Genomic DNA, 14,561 nt, shown 5'->3' with positions numbered 1-14,561 from the left:
TTATTACAAAAATAATAATTACAACCGCTTTCAGTAAATGTGTACATGCCGTATAAAACGTCAAAAAGATCAAATAAACTCAGTAATGTCCGTCGGAAGCTGGAGCTGTAACGACCATTAATCCTGATTATCAACTTCCTACAGAGCTTTGCCATAAAAAACTGACCTCCAGCCTATACCAACATTGTCACACAAGCATCCAATTAGGAACAAAGCAGAGATAAAGCAGCAGAAGCATTTCACTGAAATAATGTCGACTGTTAGCAGAGAAACAGTCCAATTAAATCACTGGGGTAGACAGACAGCCCTAAGGAGCCAAGTTAATGAACTGCACAGCACAGTTTTCTCTCTCACCAATTAATACGAGAAAAGATGATTGAACTTTCACTACTCCCTTGCCTGTGCCCTCATCTCCACACATCATCTGTTTCGGATGTGATTACAATGACTGCTCGGGATAAACTGTAGCTTGTATGTTTTTTTCTGACAGCCCGCCATAGTGTGCGCATCTTACAACATGACAACTACAAAATGTGTTTAAGCTTCAAGACACCGAGGACAAGTGGCTCAAATTATTGAGATAATTTCCCCAGTAATGTCCTGATCACTCTGGGCTATGACATGTTAGAGCAGCATCATACTTTGCAATATGAATGTGAAGGAGCCAAAAATGTCAGACAAACGGGCTCAGTTTAACTACCCCTAGCTAATAGTAGAAAGACAGAGGCATCATGGGTAATGGTTGAAAATGGCTCATTACCTGTGACAGAGACTTTCTGAGGGAGTTGATCTGGGCTGACTGGTCTGACTGCTCCTGGTCAGACAGAATCTGTTTGATCTTTTCTTTCTCTATGGCCACTGTGTTGAAGGCCGACTTCAGCAGAGAATGGACTGCACAGAGACAGAATTAAAGGAAATTAGTATAATTTACGCTGTACAGTTTTTCTCTGCTGCTTCGCCATAATCCTCGAATGGAAAACATTATACATAAAACACTGTGTGAAAGTCTCAAATGATGCATGCATTTCTTGTTATTTTAGCACAAAATTAAAAAAAACAAACTGCTTTAAATGTTTGATTAAAAAGTCCACTCTGCAATGGAGGTTTCACATTTTTTTACAGCTTTTATTGGCTTTTGATGTTGGGAAGTTATTTGCCCATTTCAGGGAAATGTCTCCTTCTTCAGGAGAGAAATGTGAAAAAGACTCTAGTGACAAGCTTTGCACAGATACAATATAGCCAGGGTCGGACATTTGAGCGGAGGGCAATCTCCACAGTTATCTGTCTGATAATAATTTAGCCTCTGAGGTAGATAACTAATATTTTGGACTTTCCAGTGTAGCCAGTGGATAATGTGAAAGAAATTCTCTGGAGTCCTCAGTGTTTCTCAAATCATATCTTTACTAAATACTGCTGCAGACAGGAGAGAGGTCATACCAACAGCCGGGTGTCCTACCATCTCTACCTGTCTCCAAATTTCTTCAGCAGATATACAAGTCACATCAAAGCATTTTACAAACACAATGACCCCAGTGGGTGTTATCAGTTTTACAACTCCCCTTTTGTCACCATTTGCAATCCCCATGTGACTCCTATCCACAATCCCCCAGCACTCATTCTCAGCTTGACTGTTATGCTAATCAAGGATTTACAATCATAGATAAATAAGGTAGGTCAATCTTTGGTTATTTCTCACAATATCCAGGCCAAGACTTCTTCTTCTTCATCATTTACTGTCCGATTGGCAACTTGAGACTCGAGAATGGAGTTGGAGTTGCAAGATGGCGTCTCTATAAACATATATCTGCATATAATGACCATATCCGTAATGTAGCTACTAATCCCTCACTGCACAGAAGATCAGTGTTTGCACACCACTATGGCAAGTACGGGAGGTCGAAGTTGAAGCAGGAAGTTAAGGGAAATTTTGTTTCCTAATTTCAACTTCACCTTCTAAATAAATGTGGCTATTCTGAGACTTATTTTTATTGTTCCAAGATCTCAGCAACTTACTTTATAAGTACAATGATATCAAAACCAACAGAAATGATGGTTTGACATTACTGTTTGAAAATTTGATCAAGGTTGTAACAAACCAGAAAAAGATTTACATACTAACTGAAAAACACATGGACATATATCTCACCCAATGACCCTGCAGCCATGCATACTGCCTACCCACCTTTCTGGGCGATGGTGCAGAATTCCTCCTGAAGTTTAATGTAGTCACTGGCACACTCCACACTGTCTGTCAGCCGGGAGACAGGGGGTTGAAAGTCCACCAGCTCAGCACACAGGTTGGGGTTGGATGAGTGGAGGCGGATGGGGGACATACTGGCAGATAAAGGGACCTGGAGAGATGACGACCACAGAGGACAACTGTCAATCATCTGAGAGGCACAATAACATGCTGTGTGTCTGACAGGACTTACTGTAAAGAGCAAGACTCTTGGATGCACAGTATAATGTCAGTATTTATTCCATCTAACTACGCCACACTAAGGAGCAGTTACAGGCTTTTCTCATTACTGTCCTGATATTATTCAGAAGGAAAATACCAAAATAACTGCATTCTCATTCTTCTGCACCTACTAGTGAAATTCTCTTTGAAGTCAAATTTACAAAGATTCTCACTCATGAAGGTAATTAGATATCAAGAACTAGTAAAGATGCCTGTGCTGTTTGGCGGTGGAAATGTGACAGACGCTGCATTACTTTGCTTTTATAGATGAAAAGCAAATCCAGCCGTCTTTGACTTGATACATCTCAAAATCTCTATGGTAGTACTTTTGAGGAGCTTGTAGATTATGTGATATATTCATGAGATGAAATCAAAGGTTAAAGAGAAAAGTATCATTGTAAGAAAGCAGATTTAGAAAATCATTACTCAGGCCAATTAAAGACTGTGTAAATGAGTGCCAGTTGCAGTGCAGACTGATTAAAGAAAAAAAGATCAAGAACAAAACAAAGCTGCTTTAAACGTTTCCTCCCTTACAAACAGAGCAGTGGTGAAGTGTGTTATAATTAAATCATAAACACATTCTAAAACAATGATTTAGCTTTTGTCTTAATTAACGGAACCCAACTTATAGCATTAAGGAAGTCCCAGGAAATGTTTTAATTACAAAGACAAAGCATACCTGAATGTGTCACTGAGTACTGTGTGTGTGTGTGAGTGTGTATGTGTGTGAGTGTGTTTGTGTCTTTATGTGGCAGAGCAAAAATCTGAAAAGAGGTACCTGAAGCTGGAATTTTGCATCTTTGCCGACACTTTTTGTTCTCCATCTTCTGTTCAAGCGTTTTTCTTTCTTTGACAATTCTACACAATTGGTCTTTGTGGCACACGTGGATTAAAATATGCAAAGTGTGGTTAATAAGCACATCAAAAATAAAGCAAAAGCTTAAACACACATTGATTGCAGTGAAATGGCAAAACAAGAGAACATTCCTACGAATGATTTGCAAACAAAAAATATTGAGTTTGTGTTTGGGGTTAAAAAAAAAAAAGCATTTCAGCCAAAAAAAACGTAAAAAGTAACAAATAAATGAAATTTAATAGATACTGATTAGTTAGAGACGCTAGCAGGTGTTCTGTGAGCACAGCTGAATCCTGTCTGTTTAGACAGTAAGTGAAGGTGATAGGTTTTAAAAAAAACTGTACCTTTCTTACACCGACACAGCTCCATCATTACACTCACACATACATCTCTAAATTAGAGTCTAACTCAATTATTTCCCTTCCCCCTTGAGTGTGCATGCATGTCTGTGTTTCTTTTTTACCTGCATATCTGTGAAGTTGGGCGCTGACTGTGTCCTTTGTAGAATCTCCAAACTCTGCAAAAGCCGGCTCAGCTCAGTCAGGTTGGACTGGCATCGTGCGAGTTCTGAAAATAAAATTCACACCCACATGCACGCAAACACATTCAGTGTTATGTGTCATGAAATGGTCATCAATCCTATCAGGGTTCAAAAGACTTACCGTAAGGTCTGAGGTATGATTTAATCTACTTCTTTATAAAATCAGATTTACTTCCAGCATGAGGAAGAAAACTGCACTCACCCTCTGCGCATTTGTCCATCTCCTCCGATTCCTGCAGCCAGGCAACCACCTTGCTCTGGCCGTTACTGTATGAGGCAGGCAGGCTGCTGTTACTGTTGCTACTTGGGGCCACCGGCTGCCACGGCAAGCTGCTTGGCTTGGCCTGCTGAAGGGTGCAATGGCAACAGACACAGAGACGTGGTCAGAGTTTACTGTACCGTGTTACACAGTTGTAACGCGTGGTTCAACTTGTTTTTGGTCATGCTATAAGTGCATGGCCACACTTTCAAGTGGCAGTGACATTGTGAAAGGACATATTAAATAATGGAGTCTGGGGTATGCAAACTTAAAAGTTCTTAAAAATGCCAGAAACGTATATATCCATCACAGGTAAGAACAAATCCTCACATTTGAAAAGCTTGTAACCGTAAATATTCAGGGTTTTTTTTCTTAATAAATGCCTTATTCAAACTTGATATAATTTTCTGTCATCTGACTGATCGTTTCAGAATTATTCTGGATACAAAGATATCACTGGTATTTTGATGGGTCCCTTATACAATACTATATCAGAATCAGAATCAGCTTTAATGGCCAAGTAAGTGTGAACACATACAAGGAATTTGACTCTGGCTTTTTGTCGCTGTCAATATATATAGAAACACAAGAGAGCGCATCACCGAAGCAGCTATCTTCCAACCACCTCCAACAGCTGCAGTGAATCGGATTCAGGAGCCTACAGTGTAGGACTCTTTGATCTCTGAGGACTAAAACTAGAATCACCGCCTTCCGGTTGTATACCTTCGCAAACCAGTGAAGTTGCGGTTTACATTTATGTTTGTCCAGACCTAATTAATATATATGACGTCGATGAACAGAATATCTTTACAATCACCAGTTTCAAGATAAGTGTCACCAATTCAGTATCTGGCTAAAGATGTCTCCCCTTCTGTTCCTGAGTTATGGTGTTGAACAATGAGCAGAAAAGTGTTTTTGCAGAACATCATGATGCCACACCGACGTTGACCTCTGGGATATAAAATGTCATCACTTCATCATGTTATCCTCTTAGGCATTTGTGTGAAATGTTATATGTATATATGAATATATGAAATGTCATAATTAGCATAGGAGTTATGGCCCAAAACATGTTTTGTGAGTTGACCTCAAAAATGGAATTGCTGATCCTTGAGGTCCCTGAGATTTTGCATTCACAAGAATGGGACCGGCAACGCGTAAACATAATGCCTCTGACCACGGATGTCACTGGCACGGAGGTGTAAATACAAACCTATTAAAACAGCAGGTTGAATAAAACCATGACATGAATATTGTGTTGTATTAGCTGTTTTAAGAGCCCATATGCTTCCATGCTGAAGATTTCTTGAGTATAGTATAAGTATAAAAGGAGTCCATATACTCTAACCTGGCTTGTCAGATGGTTTGTTACACAGAACCATCTGACGTTATTGTAAACTGTTTGGAAAATGGCAGGCACTTTCAAAACATAGCTGGCAGGTGATCTGATTAACCATCTGTCTATCACAGTCTGCCAAAGTCAGTCTGGAGAAAAGTGATAACATCTTTTCTACCTAGAAAAGCTTTCAGTGCCGTTCTTCTCGTCTTTCTTTCAATGCTCCTGCCTTCGCCTCAACTTCCAGGAGCTCCTCACAGGACGCTAAACAAAAACGTATTACTTGGAGCCTGATGAGAGGGATTGCCATATGACAGGTGATCCGTCAGTGATCTCCTGAGAATCCAACTGACACGCAAGTTAAATAGTCCTCCTTTTAAAGCACTTTGATGTATCAGTTAATTGGCTGCAGCTTTCTTCTCTGAATCCAGGTCCTGCTGATCACCTCTCGTGGGCTGCATGAGGCACAGAGCCACACTCCCAGGAGAACCTGCTCTGGGTGCATCCTTGCACTTACACAGTTCAGAAACGTCAACAAGGACTCAGAAACTGAGAACAGTCGGGACAAACAGCCTGTTTTATGATACTAATTATCTGTAGACAATTACCTGTCCAATCAGGCTACAGGGACAGATCTGGGCCGTGGTTACAACAACAATGTGGAACAAATGGTAAGATCACATTTAGTACAACAGCAACGCCCATACATAGAAACTGTGAATAACTTTCAAGTTTTCAAGAAAGGATAGCATTGCACACTACAACATTATCAGGTGAGCTACCACAACAGAGGCAGATACAGTCCTGCCTGAACATTATGTCTTCCTGTCGTTACTGTGAACGGTCGATGAGTTTTACTTCCTCTCTTCCGGATGATATTTTGGTACACTATCCCAGTTTCCCCTAAAAACAGAACTAGGGGATCTCCCATTCCCCACATACTATTCTTGAATAAGTAATTGCACTCAGCTCAGAGACAGAGACTGCTAGATACACAGTAGAAGTATGAAAAGTGTTCAGTCTACTTTGATGAGAGGTTCAAATCTATAAAGTTATGTTTTGGTTTTCAGCTGATCTCTATAAATAGAAATCAATCTGCAATAATTAACCATAAAAAAATCCCGGACAAATACAAAATAGTCTTTGGTTCTATTCTCAAATGTGAGGATTTGGGGCTTTTCTCTGTTTTCAAACATTGTAAACCAAATTCTTTGGACTGTTAGTCAGGCAAAACAAGACATTTAAAGAGAACCTGCCATAGACATTTTTCACTGTTTTCTTACATTTTAAAAACAATAGGATTCATTCGTAAGATTCACTGGGGGGAGGGGCTCACCTTGGCTTCACGTACAACACTCGAGGCGGGTTTGGGCGACTCCATGACCGCTGGGGGAGGAAAGGTTCGCATTGTGGCCTCTCGGGGGGATCGCACAATCTCATTCTGCCGGTAAAGCCGGTGATGGCGCAGCTTGGACACCCAGGCATCAAAGATGTCTTGAGATTTGACCTGAAGAGGAAGACAGCTTTCAACTCCGTCCTCCTGTTCATCAATGTAGAAATGACAATATTGACTCATCCCATCAGTTTTACCTTCAGGTGATAGATATGCTCCTCTGTGTCCAGGTCGATGCGACGGGCTTTCTTCTTGATGGACATGACTGAGAGGCCGACGTCGATGCTGCCATGAAGTTTGCCTTTTTGGATCTAAGGCAAGTGACAGATGCATGTGTTCAGTTGACTGAAGAGTTTAGTTTGTCAAATACTTTGTACATTTTGTGCACATGTGATTTTAACCTGTAATTACATACACAACAGATTTCAAAGCCTGAAGAAACCAAAGAATCACTTGCATTCACTTTATGGTTCAGTCTCATCAGAAATTTGATGTGCAACAATTTTGAAAATCAATAAATCATTTAAGTCAAGTAAATGTACACCAAAGGAGCTTATTCTGCAGGTTCTGGAGTACAGCATCTTAGCTAATTAAAAAAATGAAATAAAAAAACGTTAAAATAAACACACAAGATTACAAATTGGTGCGATGCTGATGGAGCAGAAATGACAATAATTTGCTGATTCTGCCAACTGACCTGTAAATATTTGCCTTATATATTTTTGACTGTTAGTTGGACAAAACATGGGAAGATGCTTCAGGATTTTCATTTTAGTAAAAATTAAAAAAAAATTGGGGGGCATTTTCCCCCTTTAGTCGACAATAGAGATGCAGACAGGAAACAAGGGGACAAAGAGGGAGGTATGACTTCCTTGTAGAATTGCACCAGGAGCGTTGCCAGTTGAATAGCCCCGAAGGATTAATTGGCTATTCAAATAAAATAATCTGCTAATTTAATCAATGTCAGTTACTGTAAGTTGAAACAACACTGGCACTTCTGAACCGGACGAGGTCAGAAACATTATTCAGAAAGTGAGAGCAAGTGATCCACAGCGAGTATGATTCTCCCCATTTTGTCTGAAAATTCTAGATTTTCTGCAAAGTGACAAGGCGTGCTGAAACACAGTGAACATCATGACCCGTGCTGCAGATGTTTCTGCTGACTCATTGCCAAGCCAAGCTGATGCCAGGCCAGGCCGCCCTGTTTCTGCCTGTGGGTTATAGTCAGTGTTACTTACATCAATTGGGGACTTGGAATACTTCAGGATACCATTGTCCAGAACGAAAAATCGCTGCAGAGAATATAAGCATAAAAATAATGCGTTGGTTAAATAAGAGGAAGGGCAGACATTTAATATAGATCACAATTAGACCTGTTTAAATTGTGGATTTAGTACAAAAGCAGAGTTAAAACAAGAAATGATTTGTCCAGGAGGAAATGTGTACAATGTTTTGAAATAAGCATGATATGAATTTAAAACTGCTCTATGCTTGAAATCAGGGATGGTGCCTCAGAATTTCAAAGACTGCAAAAGTCATCTAGCACTTATTCTCTTATAATTAGCTGTAGGCTCTGTGTGTTCTGTGGTGTTGTAAGTTTAAATATGCTGACAACAGAGACTGGTTTTCACTGGTATTCATGTGTTTTGAGAAAACAATAGTTGATGCTGAAGGTGGTGGTATGGAAAATTCGCTTGCGGAAGAGGCCCAGAGAGGGTAAAGCAAGGTGCATGAAAAGGGGAAGTTATTTCTTTACTAGACAGCAAACTGTTTAACATTCGAGGAGTGACTGTTTTTGAAAGTCAACAAAGCTTTCGTGTCTCGCTTTGCTTGTAGATCTTACCTTGTGCCAGCCTTTCAGGGGCCATTTCCGCTTCTTTAACATAAAACCCTCGTGTTTATCAGGCCTTTGGACGTTGCTCTGGCCAATTTTTAGCCCCTCAATGATTTCCCAGCTGTCTGCCTCCTAGAGAGCAATAAAAAAAACAAGGCAATGTCAGAATGAATCTACTCACTCCTCCAGAAAAAAGAAGAAAAGCAGGAGATACACTTGCTGTAATAAAAATAAAAGATGCCCCCGTCATGCCCACAGTCTGAAGAAAGAAAACCAAAGGATTACACTTAACACCTTTTCATTCCCTTTGTACTATACATTTAAAGAAATACTGCCCCATTCAAATTCCTCCTGCTCTCAGCATTTTTACTCCATTAGCTTTCTCCTGACTGTGCTCTTCCCGCTGATAGTGGGTCTGTAGATCAAAGTGACGCCTCTGGAGTGGAGGGACAACGAAGTCAGGCAGGCACAGGTAAAGCATCACGCAGTCGTCCCATTGTGGGGGGAGGGGGGGGGCATAGGGATCACATGGGGGGGTCACAGCTTTGATGGCAGAAAAATGTCCAGGAAAAGATAAGGATCGTCACTATGGTGAACCATTCTTTCACAATAAAATATTCGGCCTTGAAAATGTCTGTTAAACACGCATTCTTCAATTTAAAACAAATACAAAAATCAAATGCAAATAAAAAAAGTATTATCACCATCCGACTGCACTGGTCCATTTGGCGTATTGCACAAGTTATTTTGTGTGTTGACTGACATGCTGACATTCCCTATATGTGTCTCGTCTACATTAGCAGGGACGCTCCTCCTTAATCAGTTAGTTGACTAATTGGTTGGTAGGGGTAATCTTTTTTTTTTACATTTTTGGATAACAGAAAAACATTTTCTGGGGTATTCATTTGCTGGGAATTTGTTTTTAAATTGGTATTGGTTGACTGTAATTAGTTAAAATGCCAATTTAGTAGCATTTAGAATTTATAAGCAGTGTATTTATTTTTAACCAATGGTTTATAACCAAGCAGTAACCTCCAGAACAACGCTGAAGTGCCAAAACCTGTAATTGCAGAATTGACACTTTGGGCTGACTCCAAAAGTCAATCCATTTAGACCCTCATGTTAAAGTGCCTAGTGGAAATAAATAATGTTTCCATTCATTACAACTGTATGGCCCGTTTAAATTATATTAAGGCTTAAAGTTCTGCATAATTAAGAGCTGACCGACCACTTTGAGTGACAGGTGGGTGTCATCCCAGCTGACTAGCATAGACTGTAGGCTTCATTCTGCCCACCTCGGCTGGATCGACCCCCCACCTCTTTGCCCATTTCTGGATTAGCCTAGGAGTTAGGTGGTGTCAGGCACTGCCAAGATAGGGGAAACTGGAGCGCCCACATTGAGCTTCACATCTGCTCTTCAGAAACCTGTGGGTGACTAGCTCCATATTTCATACAGTCTATGTTTATAAGCAGACATTAGTGTTAATTAATGAAGTCTGAAGAATCTGTCTTGTCCAAAAACAGATAATGACTGACAATATAGTAAACACAGTTGTAACATAAAATGTGTCTTAATACAAAAAGTTGTAATACCGTGTCCTTATAGCCGCATGCTGCTACATTATAGTGTGTTATACTACAAGTGTTACTGATTTGAAATGGGCAGGACTCAATTAGAAAAGGCGAGCAAATTAGCCGATTTAGTGGTGTTAAACTCTTTAAAAAAGAACTATTTGGGATGTTCTGTTACCCAAAACGTGTAGAGATATTGTTATTCATCAGATTAAGATATTAATGAAACGGAATGTAATAATGGTAAAGTAGGTCAGATTTTTTTAATCAGCCTTTAACGCACACTTAACATGCACAAAGCATCTGCAGAAAACTAAATAATAGCATGTGGCTCTTCACTGCTCGTCGTGATGTTGCGACTTTCAAAACAGCTCGTTGAGCGTGTGTTACGACAACCGACCTTCCCTTGCAGGACATTTAACAAAAGGAGACAACAGCTTGTTTAATCTAATGACCGGGCGAACAGATCTGTTTGGTAATGAGGTCATGTTTCTCCGCCGCCGACAGCCCCTCCCTTCAGTGAACCTGTGCAACTGAGAAGACGGAGGAGCTCAACTTCATTAGCAAAATGTACATCAGCATTTAAAGCAATCATATCGTAAAATGTAGTGGTCTACTCATTACGCTCAAAGCGATTAGGTCTTTAACGGTTGAACCTAACTGTATAATGTGAAATGATCGATACCTGAACGCTTCTGTATTTAGATCATAACAGAATTACACGTTGTGAGCCCCCTTTCTAAGAGGCAATAACAGGCAGAAGTCTGTGAGAAGACCTTCAGATAAATTACCTGTGTGTTATCTGCAGCATTAGAAACAGACTTTCAACTGGTTCTAAATTGTTAAATCAATACTTAAAGAATGGCCTGTGCTGCAAATACTGTAACTCAATGCACTTTCCTGGGCATCGTTTTAAGATCCGAACCATCAACAATATAAATCAAAAAATGCCTCATGAGCAACAGTTCACTCAACCTCTGGCTCCATGTGAATACCAAAGTATACGCCAAGAGTCAGTTTATATGGAAATGACTGCTACAGTCAGTGGATTTGCTTTTGTTATGTAACCCAAAAACAAAACTGAATTAAGCCAAAAAGACTTCCTGCACTCTGCTCACCTTCATTGATCTAGCTGCAGAATAATTTAAAGCTGAATGAGTGAACGGGTGAATTTACCCCCTTAATGAAGGCTCTTGAGGCAGACTCAGCAAGAGACTGTCTACTTTTTTTGTGTCAAGACTTAAAAAGGGTTTGCTCCATGAAATTGTTCGTTTGATACCGGATAACTCTGACTTGATTTAGCTTTTTGTCTTTCTTTCTTTCTTCTTCTTTGAAAAAGACTCATGGAACGATACACTGATAATAAATAATTCAGATGATGCCGGAAGAGTAAAGTAACTTTTATGATCCCAATCATCAAATAAATCAATATCAGTCTTCTGGTATCCACCAACTGCAGTGACACTGTAGACTTTTTTTTAATGCTGCAATGAATCAAACTATTACAGTTAAGGTCTCCCTGAGCAGAAGAAAGTATACACACTCCTTGAGGACACCTCGGGCTAAATCAGCACTAATATCAGTACAAGAGCCCACTTCTGATGACGTAGAGTAACTGTCTAACTCTCCACTGTTGCTGACTGCCAAAATACTGTGGGACTAACTAAGTGCTGCACTGCATAAACACAACACAATCGAATGAGAAGTTCGCTTCAGTTTATTTCCTACTAAACCTGTGGTGTGCTCAGAGTGCAATACGAGAGTGATGAAATAATGAAACAAATCAATATGTTTTATTTTTAATTGGAGTTATAAATCTAAGGGGTTCACAGAACCATTGATAAACCAAAATGAACCAAATAAAGGCCAAAGTTGTTCCATTAAGAATAGGTTTAACTGCAATCACTTTCTTATATGAAGTTATGTTGAGATGACTCGTTAAGGATGTTTCCTTGAAATAGAAGAATAAATATCTCGCTTTCACACACAAAAAAACACAAGGCTGCAAGTTAACGGGTCAATAACTCCCCAATCTTGAGGAAACAACCTGTTATTTTCAAAGATCAGTTACGAGAAGAACTGCAACAAATAGTCGATAAACTGATATTTTTTTTGGTTTAAGCTCCTCCAACATTGAGGATCACAGACCACAGTATTCATTTAAGTAATGAAGAAAAGATTAAGTGATGGTTAAAATAACCAAATTAGTTGCTAGAAAACAACTTTGTTCGTTTGAGATAAGGAAGTAATTAACTTGTGATTTCAAGATTACAGAAAAAATAAAACTATTGCAACTACGGCCTTTCTCTGCTTCCGTAACTGGCAGAGACTCACAAGTCTACATTTCTTATTTATGTGAGGCTGAAGTTTGATCAACAACTAACAGTGACACAAACATAGTGCATACAACCTTGATGGCTCTTTTAACAGCATCCATGAGCAACCGTGATGGCTTTAACCAACCTGTTTGTTTTATATAGACTCAGCTGTCTGCCAAACTTGCAGAGTGTGTACAGGCTGCCTCAGTATATCAGCGCTGTTTCACTCTAGTTACCCTCTGGGTAAATACTGAACTTGGGAAGACCTTTCACTACTTTGCTATGAATGGAATTAATTATGTCTGGCAATTTCTTTGTATGTTTTTGTGCTTTTGTTATGCCTGGATGTTTGTTTTTCATTCTCTCGGAATAGAGTTTTCACAGTATGTGTGTATTTTTTAAGTAAAAGGCCTTCCCACCTTGTAGCTGAGTTCTCTATAAAAAATACTGAATACTAAATAATTCAAATCACAACTTACGGTTTGTGGTCTCCTGTTGTCCTTGTGTAAGAATATACTGTACACCTTGAATGGATAACTGCAGCTTGTTCCCTCCTCGTCTTCCACAATCACCGCTGAACAATGATGTTTCAGCAATTAATAACCACAGAGGAATTGTTGTGAGGATGGATTTGACAGCAGTGTCTGACAGGCTCAGTAGTAAAGCGTAGAGTACGACGGGTGGGTTCCCACACTGATGAGAAGTTAACACCCCCAGTGACTGTGTATAAGCACAGGCTTATGCTCTGTGTAAACCCTGAAGATTCGGTTACACACACCTATAGTCCGCATGTGACCTGCCGTCTCAATGGAGTGATACTGAGGCTGATTCAATGAAAGCACATTTGGATAACAGAGGAAGTGGATGTGTTGAATGATTTACTTAAATAGTTTTTCAGTTCAGTCTTGACCTTGAAAACAATAGGTAGACAGATTTTTTTTTTTAATTATGTCTGGTTGAATGTCTGTTCCAGGTTAAGGCCAGCAATATTTATATAACGTAAAATTATTCATCTATATTTTTATGTTTTTTTTTCATAACATAATCATACGTACACTTAAAAAGATTTAAAATATCATTTAGCAAGCCTTTCTTATGATGAGAGGGGCCTGACCGTGTCTTATTTATTTATAATGATCCCTATGGAAAACTTTCTTGTGACTTGGGTTAGCAATCTGACTCTGAATCCAGGAACTTTTATCTCCCAATCCTTCCCTTGAAACCATAACATTCTCATGGAAAGATTCAGACTGTGCCAAACCTATCCAAGATTTAAGCCGCCGGTGTTTGTTGTTGTTTTTTAGCACATTTCATATTCCAGTTTATTTGTGTTCTGTTTTTCAGTTGGAAATTATATTATTATTAGACTTGACTATGTCTAATAATAATATAAATTCCAACCAACACATAAGACTTCATGCCTGGCAATAGAATAAATAAATAAATAAATAAATAAGTCTGTACAGGAGAGGAAAGATAGTGATTTATGTAGTTGTCAGTGCAAGTGCTTCATCATTCTTTCAGTAACATTAGTATGCTCTGTTCATTACCATGACAACAGCCACCATCTGACCTCAAAACAACTGATAATCATTTATTTATAAACTCTCAAAACCTACATTAAAAGGGACCTTTCTTTAATATTAGCCTTAAACACAGTTTGTGATTCCTCTTACCATCACCGAGTTGAGAACATGTTATCTTACCAGAAAATGACAAGCAGCTAGAGAAAAAAAGTGGATAGTTGCAGCGACATCCTGAATCAATGTGTCTTGATCCACAAACTGTAAGTGTGTGTGTGTGTGTGTGTGTGTGTGTGTGTGTGTGTGTGTGTGTGTGTTTGTGTGTGTGTGTGTGTGTGTTAGAGAAAGAAAGAGAGTCTGAGCTTACTCCAGGTGGTGCCTCTAATTGCTCTCCTGAGGGTCTCCATAGTGAACACAAGTCGTCAGCAGAGGGGAAAGTGAGATGTATGGATTAGAAAATTGGGGCTG

The 14,561-nt window shown here is 39.4% G+C and overlaps 1 protein-coding gene across 2 annotated transcripts in view; it reads right to left on the bottom strand.

The window, feature by feature from the left end:
• The window catches only part of osbpl6 (oxysterol binding protein-like 6), a 39,303-nt gene that overhangs the window by 11,991 nt on the left and 12,751 nt on the right, over positions 1-14,561 (bottom strand). The window contains exons 3-11 of one of the 2 annotated variants that reach the window (XM_083922246.1): positions 8,690-8,812; positions 8,085-8,138; positions 7,044-7,157; positions 6,790-6,960; positions 4,061-4,205; positions 3,781-3,884; positions 3,240-3,332; positions 2,183-2,351; positions 761-891 (exon numbers count right to left, since the gene is read on the bottom strand). In XM_083922246.1, coding sequence (XP_083778372.1) covers positions 761-891; positions 2,183-2,351; positions 3,240-3,332; positions 3,781-3,884; positions 4,061-4,205; positions 6,790-6,960; positions 7,044-7,157; positions 8,085-8,138; positions 8,690-8,812 — 1,104 coding nt within the window. The remainder of the gene's footprint in view (positions 1-760; positions 892-2,182; positions 2,352-3,239; positions 3,333-3,780; positions 3,885-4,060; positions 4,206-6,789; positions 6,961-7,043; positions 7,158-8,084; positions 8,139-8,689; positions 8,813-14,561) is intronic. The other variant, XM_083922245.1, reaches the window with a different exon arrangement.

Source organism: Echiichthys vipera (assembly GCF_963691815.1).
Source record: "Echiichthys vipera genome assembly, chromosome: 10".
In the NCBI taxonomy this organism is placed as follows: Eukaryota; Metazoa; Chordata; class Actinopteri; order Perciformes; family Trachinidae; genus Echiichthys; species Echiichthys vipera.
Note: the sequence above shows the minus strand (reverse complement) of the source record. Positions and strands in the feature narration are given on the sequence as shown.